Genomic DNA, 19,082 nt, shown 5'->3' on the forward strand with positions numbered 1-19,082 from the left:
TTGCAAAGGTTTTCATTATAAAAAGGCACTAAATTAAATAAATATGAAGAAATTAGAAATTAAGAGAACATTCTCAGAGTTAGAGAAATCAGCAAATCAGCAAAACCAGCTTTCTTCATTCTTTTCAGCCAGGTGGCAGGGTCCTATAGGGTAACACACTGATTGGGGGATTTAAACTGTTTGAAAGCATACAAAAGGGCTTTACCAAAAACTGAAGAATACAGAGAATGGGAATTATATATTAGCCAAGGGGGATGTCTTATCCAGTAATATTAAAAACAGAACCAAATAAAACGTTCCTTCTTTCCACTCTGCATAGAGGAGTTATGTAAAACACACAATCAAAACCGTGTCATCCTAAAGTTCCAATTCCAAATGCTATCTGTAAGAAATTTGTATCTTTTACTTAAAATAAAATTTTACAACCCACGTTCTGGTCATTACCAACCTTCTTTTAAAGCGACAAGTGTCATTAAGTTACGAGACACATATTTCTTCATGTATTTTAAATGTCCAGTGTCAGAGATTTTTAATAATTACTCCATTATCAAGAACCACATATGTGCACTTTAATGAAGATCGGTATTTTTCATTCATTAGTTTAGGTAGCCAGGAGGTAAATTTGTTTGCAGGAGAAAAATACAAATCATAGGACATAGTTATACAGATATAAGAAAATACGACAAGAGACCACACACGACAACTGTTGTTTTAAGCAGTACACACACATCCATACAAGTTCTGCAAATAAAAATAATGAACTCTAACAGCACACAATAGTAAAATCAGAACTCAGCATAATCCTGACAAGTATACAGTAAGAATTCCAAATGGTTATTTATCTGGGGAATAAAGAGTTGTTAAACCTATTGCTTTTGTCCCTTGGGATCCCAAATCTGTATTCTAATGGCAACAAATAAAACGTAGGAAGCAGAGAATGGGTGTTATCTGACAAAACTGAATTGGCCTTCCTTCTAAACTGTGATATACTGTAGCTCAGTGAGAGAGGACTGCTACAAAGCGATTATTGTACTACTCAGTTTAACAGTGTTATTATGACACTTGATGTCCTTAATGCTAAGGTTCCCAAACCTAAAAATGCAAATGTGATAACAGATTTGATAAAAGATTTTTTAAAAAGTGTCATTGTAGTTTTGTGTACTTTAAAACAATTGAATTTTCTTAGAAAGAATAGCCATTGAACTGTGCGTCTGAAAATGCGAGATATCTCATATCTTATCAGAAATATATTTGTTTTTAATACATTCCACACATAGAGTACAATGTACCTTTTCCATTTAGATCTAAGTGTCATTAAAGCTGAAGGCCAAAAACAAAATTTACTTTCAAACTGCAAGCAATTTTAAAATCCTTCCTTTTTGTTCAGTTAAACTTATTTGAAATGTGATTCTCTGGCAGTAAATCTATCTTGGCATCCATTTTTTTCAGATAATTTGTGACTTCAGGTTTGCGTAACACTCTCACTAACACATCAACACCAATTTGACATTTACAAAAAAAATTAAAAAGCAGCCTAAACCATTGTAATAATAACAGAATTCCCTCTGTTTAAATGTTCAATTGTTTGGCATCATATGATAAGAAGTAACTCATTGTCTTTGTTATTGAAAAGTGGCTTCCGCAACACTTTGCTGTCTGCAACCATACATGCTCACTCCGGCTTTTACCTTTAGCGCTCTTTGTAGTGCCACAAAAATAAAATTAAGCCTTGCTACCAAGAAAGACACTGAACATGCACAGGAGAAACTGAAATATTTGGGAATATAAGCCTACCATGTGTTGACCCATTTCACTATAGTGCCGTATATCAAACACTAGTATATGGTAGCATCAAAAGTTTCAGTACTTGTTCATTAGCATGGATTTGACAAATAAAGTGTTTAACTGTGGTACGTAACAATTTTGTATTATGTTATTAAATGAGGAAAGCTAGTTTGGCCTGTATTAGACTAGGTGTAGTATAGGGACAGGCAACACTTTAGATTTGAAATAATAAACAATCCAAACAATTTAAAAAAAAAATCAAATATTCCTATGTACATGTACATATTTATAGAAACAAATAAAAAAACACTGAAACTAAATAGCACATGAAATTTGTACATTATCATACATGTGCAAATGAAGGACGCCTTCAGGATTCATTCAAGGTATGTAATACCCCACCAGGTCAAGAGGGGGAGTTACTGCTAAGTGTATCATCTTTTTACTCTTCCTCAGCAACGAGAAGACACCCCTTGAGGGCAACTAACCCACCCCTTCCACCCAGACACCTAAAAGCCAAATGCTACCAAAGGACAGCATCTCATTTGGTCTGAAACAAACCTATGAGATGAAGCTCGCAGATCTCTACTTGCTCTATTACTTTGAGAGTCTGAGATGCAGATTTATGTTCTGTTTCTGCGCCCCTGGGGAAACCAGGCTGGCACCCCAACACTTTATACAGGTTCCTATACTCTATACACTCATCCACAATAGGTATGATGTATACTGTGGTGAGTGCGGTGTAAATTAATCCCAAAACCAACAATTATTATAAACGAGACAGACAATTAACTGCTTTTTGTTACTTTCCACTGTTACCAGAGAGGACACCATTGTAATTTCTCTTCATGCCAAGAATGTTTGTCACATGTTTGTTTCAAGTGAAGGACACAAGCAAGGAATATAGAAGGAGAAAATACTTTATATAAATTAACAGAATGAAAAAGAATAGCCCTCCTCCGACACTAGCATGCTGTCCTCAGTAGGTCATATTCCAGACTTTACTCCAGTCCCAGTGAGGCCCATACCAGCTTCTTGAAGCCATGCACCACCTAATAAACCTACGAGATACGCATATCTTACTGTGATGCCCAGGTTGCCCGTAGCTGGCATAACATTCTTGAACCCGGTACATCTAGAGTCATGAAACTGACTGGGCAATGAGGACACAAAATACAGCAAGAGATGGTGCAAAGTGTGCAATGCTTTTATTACTAAACAAATCAGTTCAAAGTAAAGTACAGTCCACCATAAATAATCCCAAATAAAAGCCAGTGCATTGGTCGAGGTTAAACGTCACAATAAATAAACATTTCAAATAGTTCAAATCAGACGGTTAAAACCAATCAGGATCTGTCCTTTAAAGTCACATGTGAGTCTCTGTGCTTCCTTCTAAAACCAGCGTCTCCTTTGTTCACCCTTTTAGGTCTCTTCAACAAGAGGAAACATCCTCTGACAGGTGCTGTCAATCTTTTTATCCGGCTTGTGTCTTTGCCACCATCTCTCAGCGTCTGAGGGAAACCTGCGTGTACTGCTCTCTTCTTCTGCCACTGCCCCATGGCATCTGGAGGAATCTCTAGAGCAGTTGGTCACTCCCGCTAATGTGGATGCTCAGCAGGAGTCATCCTACCCAGGAGCGCCACTGCTGCCCTCGGAACAATATCCCTGACCGCCTGCCTCCTCTCCGTAACTCAGCTACGATCCTGTCTCTTCTGTCCTTACCTTTTAGCCTCCATTTCTTTTCCATTCATTTTGTGTTCTTTCTGTCCATCCTGCTCAGGTTTCTTTTATACTAATGTGGGTGTAGTTGCCTTGATTACGATCTAGTGCACTAGTGGGGAAACCAACTGAGCTGACCACGTCTGGATGTGAATGTATAGAGAACTTCCTCAACACCCTGAGGCCACTTGGCTACACTACAGCGCGTTATCTACAACCACCCAAGTCTGACCACACTGTTTTTATTTAAAATCTACACACTGCCCTGGACCCATAAATGTGCTTTGCCAATTGCTTTACTATAGTTATGTTGTGTAGGTAGTTGGACATCTTTGTGAATTTAAGACACAATTCCAAACCTGAGCACAGTTTTTTTTTTCCTTTTAGAAGTAATAGCTAAAAAAATTATTACAATAGAATATTATTGTTAATTTTTCAAAATGATAGGGTCATATGACGGTTACACCTTAAAAATTTCCACATAGAGTAACACTTGCTGCTTTCTAAACTATATACGAGTCCAACTCACTTTTACCCAGATGGTAGAAGTGAGCTCAATGACCTTAAAAAGAATTGAAGATGTCAGTTTTGGCACAATACTCCCTTGAAAAATCACAAACCTGTTCTTCAAATTATGTGTTTTCTTTAGAAGTAAATAACCACTAGTTCACAGTTTGTTCAAAATACGTAATTGTAATATGTAGCTTTGTTAGTAGCAGACATGATGCTGACGCCATGTTGTCAGATCTTATATACTGAAGTATAGTCCTCTAACTTGAAGAATCAATTGTCTACTTTGGTTGTAAAACACTTATATATATTTATATATAATTTTTTTTTTCAGTTGGATTTTGATGATGCTTCTCCAAACTTTGATGAAGATGGCCAAGATGAATATAATGAACTACACATGCCAGTGTAAAGTGCAGAACAACTCAAAGCAGACTGAGAACCACCAGCAGACATCAAAGAAGATGTCTTTTTTAATGTTAAACATTAGGAAAAATGTATATGTATTAATGCATGTATGCATATTTTTGCACATGTAGAAAAAAAATTGAAAAGATGCATACATGTGAGAATTCATAAGGATTTAAGTAATGCATGAGCAATCCCCATTTATTTGTAAACTTTAGGTTATGACTGAAAATGTATGGAATCTGAAAGGTATGAAGTTTACATAAGCCAAACTTGTAGTAAGTAAAGACCCGGTCTCTCCATTAAAGAAAAGATGTCATAAAATGACAGTGGGCACAAGTGCAATACAAAACTTACAGATTACGTGTGGATCTGCTTTCAGCTCATTCACTACATGTAAGAGATATTATGCTGCTTAAAAAAAATAAAACGAAAGATGGATAAATATTCATAAAAATGATACAGCAAGGCTTTTAAAGCAATTTATATGTTAGAGAAAGTGCATAATTATTTTGGTAATACTTTGTTTTAATTGTCTAATATAATCATATAATGGAAATGACATAAGCTAATTTCAGTTCTCTTAAATTAATTTATTTAAGCTATTTTACTATGTTAAATGTAGATTTGTAAAAATGACACCTTTGAATTTAACAACGGTAGCAAACAATTTGTGATTTTATAAACTTGAGGCTGCAGGATTGTGCTGTAGTTTCTCAGTTGTGTATTTAACACTTTAAGGAGATGGATCCCAATTAGGGAAACTTTGAGCTTGTTTTAGCACTCCCTGTCTGAGTACATAAATGAAGTGTTAATCACTTACAATATATATATATTTATTTTTTTTAAGATGTCATTTGTAGTTTATTGTGGCACTCCTACAGACATGGTGATTTCCCAATCGCCGTGAATAAAGTTATTCATTTTCTCAGTAATTATGGAGTTAATATTGAACTTCAAAACAATCATTCAGTGAAGTTTAAGAATTAAAAAAAAATAAATGCATCATTGTATAATTTAGTAGAGTTTCCTTTTGCCTTGTTCTTTGATTTGATATGCTGTTTGTTTAATTATAACTAAGTCTGGAGAAGTGATGTATCTTTTTTGCTTAAACCAGTTGAATTGGAATGACCCCTGGAAGCCACCAAAGACTTGCAAAACATTGCAGTAGATAAAAATACATCTTGAGCCTCTTGAGAAGGTACATTTTACAAATTAATGCCAGCTGTATGACCTTAGTGGTAAAGGAAAAAATTGCAAAGTTTAATCTACCCGACTACTGCCTGGCCTTGAGTAAATCGCCTAATACAATATGTCAGCACTTTATTTGTAGGAGTAAAAATCTCTGGAAGTGTTTATTGTATTGCTAAAATTATGAGTATTATTTATCATGAAGGCTTTCAATGACCCCAAGTCTGAACACACTAGGGGGTTGGTTTGATGAAAGCATCAACTAAACTACAGCACTGAGGTGCATTTTTTTAAACTTGTGATAGATTCTCATTTATATGCTTTTTCATATAGTGAAGAGTGCATTTCCTTCTATTAATTCCTTTATCTGTTCCTCTCCTTTCCAGCTCTTGCTAAATGTCTATCCATTTCTTAAAGGTGTTTATTCCATTAGTGAGTCATGCAGAACAAGAGCCTATTCTGGCATAACTCAGTGCAAGGCAGGAACCAAACATGGATGGGATGCCAGTACTCACTCACATAGCCACACTCATGCTGGTGCAATTTACACACTCAGATTAGCCTAACAAGCTTGTCTTGGGGATGTGAAAGGAAACCATCATTATGAAGCCAACATAGAACTCCTGCAAGATACTAGATGAACCAGGGTCAATGGAGCACCATGAGTGCATCACCCAACAACATACCACTTTATGCTATTATGAACAGCTTAGGTTTGTGCTCCATCCATCCTCTCGAGTCACAAGCAGTCTGTTTATTTAAACCATTCCCTTTAATCCATCTCCTGTGGTGAGTGTTCAAATTTAGCTCAGACTGGCCACTTCATGAGTACAATCTCATATTCCGTGAATGGAGCAACATTTTACTCATCTACAGTGACATTTTCTTGAAAGTACTACCAGTAAAGAAAAGCCTACACATTTTCTCAATGAAAAGGTCTTCTTTACAGTGCCTGTTAGGATACGTTCATTTTGGAATCATTAAGATCTTGTCTAATAGCCCTGGAGTCACGTTAGACACCTCAGCCACAGTCAAAATGTCAAAAACATATGTAGAATCTATTCAATGTACATATCATGGATGTATGATTTCTTTGCACTTCCTTGAGTGCTGTTGAACTGGATCACTGCAACTTACTTCTCTTCCTACACTAAAGTGCAACCAGACTACAACTGCTATAATTTAGACAGTTTAAATGTCATGTGAATTGACTAAAATGCCTTTCTGTACAAGATAACATTCTCTTAATGACTATGCTACTGACCTACAAAGCAAGCTGATCATCACAGAGAGCTTATCTAAGGGATGTACTGAATGGGTGCTGTGAACATTCCTGAAATGATTTTTCAAGTTTTGGAATTATTATATAGTTATTTTTGTACATTTATATATTATATCATGTTGTGCTTTGTTTTTTTATGGTTGATGCCATTTTGTATCTGTTTTTACATACAGTAGCTGTGGTCTTCTTGTTTATAGTTGGCATGTATATTGCCAATCATGTGACACACCATGTCATCCCACTCTGCACATAAAAGATGGCAGTGCCAAGCAGTATGTATCTAAATTTTGGATTCTCTATTAAAATGACATCCTTCAGCATGTTAGGGGATAATTAACCTCCTTAGCATTATGGTTACTGCCAGAAAAATTATCCAAAAACATTTTTTTTATTTCAAGAAGCAAAAAATATTATATGTAACATAAACATATTAAAACCAAAATGTGAATATGAATGCAATAGAAAAGGTAAATCTAATGTCCACTGCTATACTCATGCACATTTGTACACATCCTTTGTGTAAAATGCTTTCAAACATTTTGAATGCACAGCTTGACATCATGACCATACATTTCTTATATTTTATTTTTCGTTTCTTGCACATGAAATTGTAAAATGTCAGTGCCTGAACCACATGAGTTATGCGCAAGCTGTGTTATTGCATGCTACCACAACACAAGGCTTAGTGACTTCCACATTTCCCCTGACATAAACATTGACAGTTGCTTAGGAGGCTAATGTCTTTCTTGTCCTTCCACTTGATGGCAACCATTTTACCTTTTTGCCATGCTGAAGATTCACATGACCAAATTCACCAAACATATCACAGCAGTTTGGTCATGCAGCGGGCTAAAAACCCAGCTAAGATTCAAATCGTTGATACGACGGTGATTTATTTATTCCAGGAACACACCCAGCCTTGGCCCGACTCACACACACTCCTTCACAGAGACAAAAAGCAAACAGTAATAAAACAGAAATGGCAGAATGTATTAATCATTAAATAACAAAATATAACTAAACCAACTACAACAATCCCACCCCAGTTCCCTTTACAGCGATTATACAAAAAACACAAATTAAGCAACCACAAATTACTAACAAAAACCACACACGATGAAGTCCGTGAGAAATGGGAAATGACGAAATGAAGTGACGGAGGTAGATAGTCTAGAGATCAGATGATGAGATGAGATGATGACGTGTGAATGGGATCAGGAGCGCTCCTTTCTTCACAGGATGACAACAAATCCTCAGACAGTCCTCATGCAACAGGAGAACACCAGACAGTCTATACACTCAAAAAGAAGATGATCCAGGACAAAACAAGAATCCACAAGTATCAAAACGGGAAAGCAAACAGACAGGCAACTCCAGACACGAACACACAAATGACTTTTTTTCATTCTGTATAACTGGCCCCCCTTTTAAATGTCACACCGGCCTCCTTGTCCCCAGCAGCCCCTGCACCCTCACCAGACGACCAATCAGAGCCACTGCACGGACTGCTGGGAATTGAAGTTTCTTTACCCAGTAGTGCCGCTACAGTCTTATGCATCAGTTTCACTATCTCCATCATCACTATCCCTTGATTAAACTAATGGTTCAATTTCAATTTGTTCTAAAACTGGCTTTACATTTTTTTGTTTACGTGCCATTGTGTGTTTTGGTTAAAGGGTCTGTCCCACTCATGAATATTGATGAGTTACAAAAGAGTGGCAAAACACAGAAATATTCATGATTTCCTTTCAGTATAATGTTATTTTATCCAGTAGATGGCAGCAGGATAATTTCACGGGTGTTGTGGAGGCTTAACTCTATACATGCAAACAATATAGCTTAACCTGAGAGACACTTTGGACAAAACATATTTACATAAAATTCTGAACCCAAGAGATGCCTGGGTTTAACACCAAGGAGTTTACAACAAGGCAAATGATAGGACTTTTGATAGTGTTTTCTGGTTCTGTATATCTGATTTTGTTGATTCATATTCTGTTGGTTCCCGCATCATAAAACCCTAACCTTTCTTTGATAACACACTTCTTTGACGTAGGCCGTGGGCAATCTTTCTGAAATCTTAATAGTTTCTTGATATGAAAGTGTTCCTAATCTTAACAGTTTATTGATATAAAAGTGCTCCTGTATAGATTCTCATTGCTTGTCCTGAACAAGTTTTGATCTTCCTCAATCATGTCTTGTGCGCCTTTTTTCACTGTTATTTGTATTTTTTTCAGTGTTATTTGTACTCTTGGTTATGTGATGAATCTAAATTTTGATGTCCTAATATTTAATCAATTAATTTCTGGACTGTTTAGATGTTTTCTTATTGTTTACAGTCATAGTATTTTAAAAGTGACATTTTGTGTAGCAGTTACTACCATTTAGTTGTAGTTCAACCGATTTAAGATGGTGATAGACTTTGCTCCACATTGAAGTTTTCGTAGTGTAGAAGATCAGCCTGGCTACAGACAGACACTGAGACACAATGTCCAAAAACACACACATTTATTATTCTTTGGTACAGCACAATGCACAAACCCCAATAAAGCTCAGTCCTTTCTTCTTTTCTCAGACCGCCTGTACTCCTCTCCCACAAGCTCTGTCTTCTTTCTCCTGACTCCGGCTTCCCAAGTGGAGTGAGGTGGCCTCTTTTATACCACACCCGGAAGTGCTCCAGGTGTTCCTCGATCAAGTTCTGACAGCACTTCTGGGTGTGGCGGAAGTGCTGCATGGAAATCCAACTCCTCTTCTGGCAGCACTTCCGGGTGTGGTGGAAGTGCTGCAGACCCAGGCGGTAGCCATGGACCCCAGTGGGGTTCGGCTTCTAAGCCCCAAACCCTTGGACCTGATACAAACCAGGGGGGCTGCCCTCTTGTGTCCCAGTGCAGGTACTGTTGTTGATATGTCCACTCCCCTAGTTCTCTCCTCAAGAGGGAGTCCCGACCAGGCAAGGTCCCAAGCCATCTATCACAGTCTTCTTCTTCTTCTTTCAGCTGTTTCCATTAGGGGTCACCACAGCGGATCATCTTCTTCCATATCTTTCTGTCCTCTGCATCTTGTTCTGTTACACCCATCACCTGCATGTCCTCTCTCACCACATCCATAAACCTCCTCTTAGGCCTTCCTCTTCTCCTCTTGCCTGGCAGCTCTATCTTTAACATCCTTTTCCCAATATATCCAGCATCTCTTCTCTGCACATGTCCAAACCAACGCAATCTCGCCTCTCTGACTTTGTCTCCCAACCGTCCAACTTAAACTGACCCTCTAATGTACTAATTTATAATCCTATCCATCCTCGTCACACCCAGTGCAAATCTTAGCATCTTTAACTCTGCTACCTCCAGCTCTGTCACCTGCTTTCTGGTCAGTGCCACCATCTCCAACCCGCATAACATAACAGGTCTCACTACCGTCCTGTAGACCTTCCCTTTCACTCTTGCTGATATCGGTCTGTCACAAATCACTCCTGACAATCTTCTCCACCCATTCCACCCTGCCTGCACTCTCTTTTTCACCTCTCTTCCACAATACCCGTTACTCTATACTGTTGATCCCAAGTATTTAAACTCACCCACCTTCGCCAACTCTACTCCTTGTATCCTCACCATTCCACTGACCTCCCTCTCATTTACACACATGTATTTTGTGTTGTTCATACTGACCTTCATTCCTCTCTTCTCTAGAGCATATCTGCACCTCTCCAGGGTCTTCTCAACCTGCTCCCTACTATCGCTACAGATCACAATGTCATTAGCAAACATCATAGTCCACGGGGAATCCTGTCTAATCTTGTCTGTTAACCTGTCCATCACCATTGCAAATAAGAAAGGGCTCAGAGCCGATCCCTGATGTAATCCCACCTCCACCTTGAATGCATTTGTCACTCCAACCGCAGACCTCACCATGGCCACACTTCCCTTGTACATACTTCTCTGCCACTCCTGGCTTCCTCATACAATACCATAACTCCTCTCAAGGCACCCTGTCATATGCTTTCTCCAGGTCCACAGAGACGCAATGCAACTCCTTCTGGCCTTCTCTATACTTCTTCATCAACACCTTCACAGCAAACATCGCATCTGTGGTGCTCTTTCTTGGCATGAAACCATACTGCTGCTCACTAATCATCACCTCACTTCTTAAACTAGCTTCCACTACTCTTTCCCATAACTTCATGCTGTGGTTCATCAATTTTATCCCCCTGTAGTTACTACAGTCCTGTACATCCCCCTTATTCTTAAAAATCAGCACCAGTGCACTTCTTCTCCACTCCTCAGGCATCCTCTCACTTTCCAAGATTCCATTAAACAATCTGGTTAAAAACTCCACAGCCATCTCTCCTAAACACCTCCATGCTTCCACAGGTATGTCATCTGGACCAACGGCTTTTCCATTCTTCATCCTCTTCATAGCTGTCCTTACTTCCTCCTCACTAATCCGTTGCACTTCCTGATTCACTATCTCCATATCATCCAACCTCTTCTCTCTCTCGTTATCTTCATTCATCAGCCTCTCAAAAGTACTCTTTCCATCTGCTCAACACACTCTCTTCGCTTGTGAGTATGTTTCCATCTTTATCCTTTAACACCCTAACCTGCTGCACATCTTTCCCAGCTTGGTCCCTCTGTCTAGCCAATCGGTATAAGTCCTTTCTCCCTCCTTAGTGTCCAACCTCTCATACAACTCATCATACACCTTTTATTTAGCCTTTACCACCTCTCTCTTCACCTTGCGCCTTATCTCCTTGTACTCTTGTCTACTTTCTGCATCGCTCTGACTATCCCACTTCTTCTTTGTCATCATCTTCCACTGTATACTCTCCTGTACGTCCCCATTCCACCACCAGGTATCCTTTTCCTCCTTCCTCTGTCCAGATGTCATGCCAAGCACCCTTCTTGCTGTCACCCTTACTACATCTGCTGTAGTTTCCCAACTGTCTGGTAATTCTTCACTACCACCCAGTGCCTGTCTCACCTTCTCCCTAAACTCAACCTTTCAGTCTTCCTTTTTCAACTTCCACCATTTGATCCTTGGCTCTGCCCTCACTCTCTTCCTCTTCTGGATCTCCAACGTCATCCTACAGACCCCGATCCTATGCTGCTTAACTACACTTTCCCCTGCCACCACTTTGCAGTCTTCAATCTCCTTCAGATTGACTCATCTGCATAGGATGTAATCTACCTGTGTGCATTTTCCTTCACTCTTGTACGTAACCCTATGTTCCTCCCTCTTCTTAAAATATGTATTCACCACAGCCATGTCCATTCTTTTGGCAAAATCCACTATCCTCTGACCTTCTTCATTCCTCTCCTTGACACCATACCTACCCATCACCTCCTCGTCTCCTCTGTTCCCTTCACCAACATGTCCATTTAAATCCACTTTCTGTCCCTTGGGTACACTGTTCATCACTTCATCCAATTCACTCCAAAAATCTTCTTTCTCATCCATTGCACACCCAACTTGCAAGGAATATGCACTAACAACATTCATCATCACACCTCCAATTTCCAGCTTCATAATCATTACTCTGTCTGACACTCTTTTCACCTCCAAAACACTCTTGATGTACTGTTCCTTCAAAATAACCCCCTATTCCATTTCTCCTCCTATCACAGGGGATGCACAAACCAGTGTGTTTCTTCGTGCCGGACCCAAGCCCGGATAAATGGGGAGGGTTACGTCAGGAAGGGCATCCGGTGTAAAATTTTACCAAATCAATATGTGGACAACAATACAAATTTCCCAGCCGTCTATTGCAGTATCCATCCATCCATCCATTGTCTCCCGCTTATCCGAGGTCGGGTCGCGGGGGGCAGCAGCTTGAGCAGAGATGCCCAGACTTCCCTCTCCCTGGCCACTTCTTCTAGCTCTTCCGGGAGAATCCCAAGGCGTTCCCAGGCCAGTCGAGAGACATAGTCCCTCCAACGTGTCCTGGGTCTTCCCTGGGGCCTCCTCCCGGTTGGACGTGCCCGGAACACCTCACCAGGGAGGCATCCAGGAGGCATCCTGATCAGATGCCCGAGCCACCTCATCTGACTCCTCTCGATGCGGAGGAGCAGCGGCTCTACTCTGAGCCCCTCCCGGATGACTGAGCTTCTCACCCTATCTTTAAGGGAAAGCCCAGACACCCTGCGGAGGAAACTCATTTCAGCCGCTTGTATTCGCGATCTCGTTCTTTCGGTCACTACCCATAGTTCATGACCATAGGTGAGGGTAGGAACATAGATCGACTGGTAAATTGAGAGCTTCGCCTTGCGGCTCAGCTCCTTTTTCACCACGACACACCGATGCAGCGCCCGCATTACTGCGGATGCCGCACCGATCCGCCTGTCGATCTCACGCTCCATTCTTCCCTCACTCGTGAACAAGATCCCGAGATACTTGAACTCCTCCACTTGAGGCAGGATCTCGCTACCAACCCTTAGAGGGCACTCCACCCTTTTCCGGCTGAGGACCATGGTCTCGGATTTGGAGGTGCTGATTCTCATCCCTGCCGCTTCACACTCGGCTGCGAACCGATCCAGAGAGAGCTGAAGATCACGGCCTGATGAAGCAAACAGGACAACATCATCTGCAAAAAGCAGTGACCCAATCCTGAGCCCACCAAACCGGACCCCCTCAACGCCCTGGCTGCGCCTAGAAATTCTGTCCATAAAAGTTATGAACAGAATCGGTGACAAAGGGCAGCCCTGGCGGAGTCCAACTCTCACTGGAAACGGGTTCGACTTACTGCCGGCAATGCGGACCAAGTTCTGGCACCGATCGTACAGGGACCGAACAGCCCTTATCAGGGGGGGCCGGTACCCCATACTCTCGGAGTACCCCCCACAGGATTCCCCGAGGGACACGGTCGAATGCCTTTTCCAAGTCCACAAAACACATGTAGACTGGTTGGGCAAACTCCCATGCACCCTCCAGGACCCTGCTAAGGGTATAGAGCTGGTCCACTGTTCCGCGACCAGGACGAAAACCACACTGTTCCTCCTGAATCCGAGGCTCGACTATCCGACGGACCCTCCTCTCCAGGACCCCTGAATAGACTTTTCCAGGGAGGCTGAGGAGTGTGATCCCTCTGTAGTTGGAACACACCCTCCGATCCCCCTTCTTAAAGAGGGGGATCACCACCCCGGTCTGCCAATCCAGAGGCACTGTCCCTGATGTCCATGCGATGTTGCAGAGGCGTGTCAACCAAGACAGTCCTACAACATCCAGAGCCTTGAGGAACTCCGGGCGTATCTCATCCACCCCCGGGGCCCTGCCACCAAGGAGTTTTTTGACCACCTCGGTGACCTCAGTCCCAGAGATGGGGGAGTCCACCTCTGAGTCCCCAGGCTCTGCTTCCTCATTGGAAGGCATGTTAATGGGATTGAGGAGGTCTTCGAAGTACTCCCCCCACCGACCCACAACGTCCCGAGTCGAGGTCAGCAGCGCACCATCCCCACCATATACAGTGTTGACACTGCACTGCTTCCCCTTCCTGAGACGCCGGATGGTGGACCAGAATCTCCTCGAAGCCGTCCGAAAGTCGTTCTCCATGGCATCCCCAAACTCCTCCCACGCCCGAGTTTTTGCCTCAGCAACCACCAAAGCCGCATTCCACTTGGCCTGCCGGTACCTATCAGCTGCCTCCAGGGTCCCACAGGACAACAGGGTCCTGTAGGACTCCTTCTTCAGCTTGACGGCATCCTTCACCACCGGTGTCCACCAACGGGTTCGGGGATTGCCGCCACGACAGGCACCGACCACCTTACGGCCACAACTCCGGTCAGCCGCCTCAACAATAGAGGCACGGAACATGGCCCATTCGGACTCAATGTCCCCCACCTCCCTCGGGACATGGTCGAAGTTCTGCCGGAGGTGGGAGTTGAAGCTACTTCTGACAGGGGGCTCTGCCAGACGTTCCCAGCAGACCCTCACAACACGTTTGGGCCTACCACGCCTGACCGGCATCCTCCCCCACCATCGAAGCCAACTCACCACCAGGTGGTGATCAGTTGACAGCTCCGCCCCTCTCTTCACCCGAGTGTCCAAGACATGTGGCCGCAAGTCCGACGACACGACCACAAAGTCGATCATCGAACTGAGGCCTAGGGTGTCCTGGTGCCAAGTGCACATATGAACACCCCTATGCTTGAACATGGTGTTCGTTATGGACAATCCGTGACGAGCACAGAAGTCCAATAACAAAACACCGCTCGGGTTCAGATCGGGGGGGCCATTCCTCCCAATCACGCCCTTCCAGGTCTCACTGTCATTGCCCACGTGAGCATTGAAGTCTCCCAGCAGAACAAGGGAGTCCCCAGAAGGTATGCCCTCTAGCACCCCCTCCAGGGACTCCAAAAATGGTGGGTACTCCGAACTGCTGTTCGGTGCATACGCACAAACAACAGTTAGGACCCGTCACCCCACCCGAAGGCGAAGGGAGGCTACCCTCTCGTCCACCGGGGTAAACCCCAATGTACAGGCTCCAAGTCGGGGGGCAATAAGTATACCCACACCCGCTCGGCGCCTCTCACCGGGGGCAACTCCAGAGTGGTAGAGAGTCCAGCCCCTCTCAAGGAGATTGGTTCCAGAGTCCAAGCTGTGCGTCGAGGTGAGTCCGACTATATCTAGCCGGAACCTCTCAACTTCGCGCACTAGCTCAGGTTCCTTCCCCTTCAGAGAGGTGACATTCCACGTCCCAAGAGCCAGCTTCTGTAGCCGAGGATTGGACCGCCAAGGTCCTCGCCTTCGGCCACCACCCAACTCACACTGCACCCGACCTCCTTGGCCCCTCCCATAGGTGGTGAGCCCATGGGAAGGGGGACCCACGTTGCCTCTTCGGGCTGTGCCCGGCCGAGCCCCATGGGTGCAGGCCCGGCCACCAGGCGCTCGCCATCAAGCCCCACCTCCAGGCCTGGCTCCAGAGTGGGGCCCCGGTGACCCGCGTCCGGGCAAGGGAAAACGCCGTCCAAAGTTTTCATTCATCATAGAAGGTTTGAACCGCTCTTTGTCTCATCCCTCACCTAGGACCAGTTTGCCTTGGGTGGCCCTACCAGGGGCATAAAGCCCCGGACAACAGAGCTCCTAGGATCATTGGGACACGCAAACCCCTCCACCACGATAAGGTGGTGGTAATCACAATAAAACCAAAGTGCAAAATTTGGATTTGGGGGTTGGGGTCCTGGGGTGACACGCCAAAAAGCTTCAACATCAAACTTTTTTTTTTCACAATAATTATAAATGTTATAGTATTATGAATCCCTTAGTGCCCATTGCTGGATTTGAGAGAAATTGGTTAGAATATAAAATTAGAAGATGATAACATAAACAAAACCAAAAGCAAAACAACATCGTCTGAATCTTCCAATTAAAACAAAATAATAAACATAGAAAACGATTATCAAGAAACTAATGTAACAAATAAAAAAATTTAAATTCTTCATGCTGTGAGGGACAACATGTTAGGACCAATGGCCCAACTTTATTTAACTTGGTAACCTTACCTATCAGGGACTACAGTATTGCAGAATGAGAGGAAAGGGAGTGTATTCAGATTATTGTCTTCCCCCATACACTAAGTGGCATCATCCCTGGACTGCTGTACCCATATGGATGCGCACAGGGAATGCTGGGAATTATAGCACTGGGCCACAGCCCTGCTGGAGTCCATGGGTGTCGCTAGGGGGAGCTGCAGGGAGTTTCGGTCCCTATTCTTGGAGACTTCCATACGTCTCAGAAGTGCTTCAAAAAGATGAAGCCCTGGCACCAGACGTACCAGTCTGCACTGCCTTGTCCAGTTGGGTCAGAGCTGGGAGCAGAGACAGACAACACTTTTATGTTTAGCAGTGCAGAGTGAGTGAAAAAAGAAGAGACAACCTGTATGATTGTTATAAAAGGTATTTTGTAATACCCCCCCTTATTTTACCCCGGGATTTGTTTTGTTTATTGTGTTTGGGATTTGGGGCTCAATGGCACCCCACAGCTTTCATAATGTTCAGAACAATACTGCCATAACTTTACTCAGATTATATTGATCAAAGTTTAATTTATTGTGGCAGTGATTTTGTCTGCAGTATTTTTAATTGATTAATGTTTAGTGTCTTGTCTAAAGAGCAAAATATTACAGTATCAGCTTGTACAGGGAGGACATGGATCAAGGTATAGTTTCAATTCAGGATTCTGGTTCAGCGTATGATATTTAATGTAGCAGCATTTGATCCAGCTCCAACATAGTCGAAACACAGTTAATCATAGACATAGAAAAAAAAACTGAAGATCAGACACTGATAGTTTTCAGTTCCCTTGTGTTGTAACAGTTCCCGTGTCTCTTACTTTTATGATCTGCAACTCTTTTTGGGGGGTAAATTCCTGTGCAGTTCGCATCAGTTTGTATATGGATTAAAGAAACTCCGGACCTAAAGACCTACCTGTTGAACAACCACGTGGACTTACGAACAGTACTACAACGTGTTGGTATTGTACGCTGTAATAAAACTTTGGTCATGGAAACGGCACCATGGTGTCTCAGCGTCAATCACCACATCTCACATCAACCTTTCTCACTCTCTGTCTTGTTCCCGCAGTCTGTCAGTATTCACTACACTAGTGTTTGCAAATGTCCAATACTACATATTTTTTGTATACATTTGTATCTTATTGTACGCCCCACAGTACAAGATGTTGGTAAAACGGAAGATCATGACTTCACCTGCAGGAAGCACCAAGAAACAAAGGAAGGCTATCAATCTTGAGATGAAACTGAAGGTCATAAATGACTATGAAGCAGGCAAGAAAGTTAAAGCGATAGCACGTGACTTGGAGTTGGTGCATTTGATCATTTTGATGATTTTGAAAGATAGAGTGAAAGAGACAGTATGCTTGAAATATCAGTCACGGGGCAGCTCCTCGCTTATCAGTCGATTAACAGCCAAGTCATAGGAACAGAACTTGGTCATTAAGTGAGGAGTGTCTGTATGTGAATTAGAGACTCAAGGAAATCAAATAGGGATTTCATTTTGTCTAGAACATGTTTTGAGAATGTCCATTATTTAATCCCATTTTGTCGTGACACCATTTGTCTCCCATTTAGGCACAGCTATAATATTATCTCCATGTAGATCTGTCCCAGAATTTCCCGGGGTATGATTGTTTCTAATGTCAGTTTTATGATGATACAAAATACTGATATGTATACAGTGGCGTATGAGGATTAAAATTGAGGTATCTATTGCCAATACAGTCCAAATACTATAAGCATAAAATATAATCTTCAGCAGTCTTGAAATATTAAGATAGTAGACCCAGGGAATGGTGTTAAAAAGTGTCCCTGGATAAGCATAGTAAACCCTAATACAATAATAACAACAACAATAAACCAAGGGCATGATGTTAAACAGTCTCCTTTAGAATAGTAAAAAGGGAAAAAAAAAAGTTACTAATTTAATTTCTTCCACACATACATACATAAACATGTATAATTGTAATTAAAACATAAACAGAAAGTGACCAACAAGGGAAAAGGATGTATAATTACGGTACCAGTATCATTGCAAGCCGATTAGACTGCCAATTATATCTTCTTTGTGATGCCATGACAGGGTGCAACTCACAGTCGTATTTCAGGAATGTGTTGGGATCAGCTTTCTTAACTCTTTTTCTGCTTCCTCCGTAGTGGTAAAGATGTAATGTTTGCCTTGAATATCCACTTACAGTTTGGCTGGATACAAGAGGCTGTATCTGATATCAGCTTAAGCACTGTTTAATATTATAAAAAGAGGCACGTCTAGCAGCTGTTGAGGGTGAGAAATAAGGGAATATACGAATGAGGTTATTTTCAAATATAATCTCTTGTTTCTGTCTGAGAATTGACATTACATTTAATTTAGATGTAATTTCTTGAAGCGCACAACAAAAGTCCTAGGTTTAGAGGTGTTCAATCCCTGTATGTGGTAAGCTGCTGCTATCTCGGTGTCTGATTTAAAGTCCTCTCCAAATATTTTGGAGAATATTTCAGCTACGAATTTCACTGGGTTTGGACTTTCACGATTTTCAGGTAGACCTTCGATTCTAATATTATTCCTTCTGCATCCATCTTCCAGAGCAGCAAGTCTGTCTCCAAGTTTTTTGCATTCGGAATTCGCAGCTGTTACTTTTCCATCAGCGGTGGATGCTAAATGTTCGGCTGTTTCAATTCAAGTCG

The 19,082-nt window shown here is 42.2% G+C and overlaps 1 protein-coding gene across 1 annotated transcript in view; it reads left to right on the plus strand.

Annotated features, from left to right (window-relative positions):
* Positions 1-5,442, plus strand: part of LOC114656143 (anion exchange protein 3) — a 313,389-nt gene extending 307,947 nt beyond the window's left edge. Inside the window, 1 exon segment of the mRNA XM_028807571.2 lies at positions 4,349-5,442. Coding sequence (XP_028663404.2) covers positions 4,349-4,426 — 78 coding nt within the window. The 3' untranslated portion in view covers positions 4,427-5,442.
* Positions 5,443-19,082: the final 13,640 nt, after the last annotated feature.

This window comes from Erpetoichthys calabaricus, chromosome 8 (assembly GCF_900747795.2).
Source record: "Erpetoichthys calabaricus chromosome 8, fErpCal1.3, whole genome shotgun sequence".
In the NCBI taxonomy this organism is placed as follows: Eukaryota; Metazoa; Chordata; class Cladistia; order Polypteriformes; family Polypteridae; genus Erpetoichthys; species Erpetoichthys calabaricus.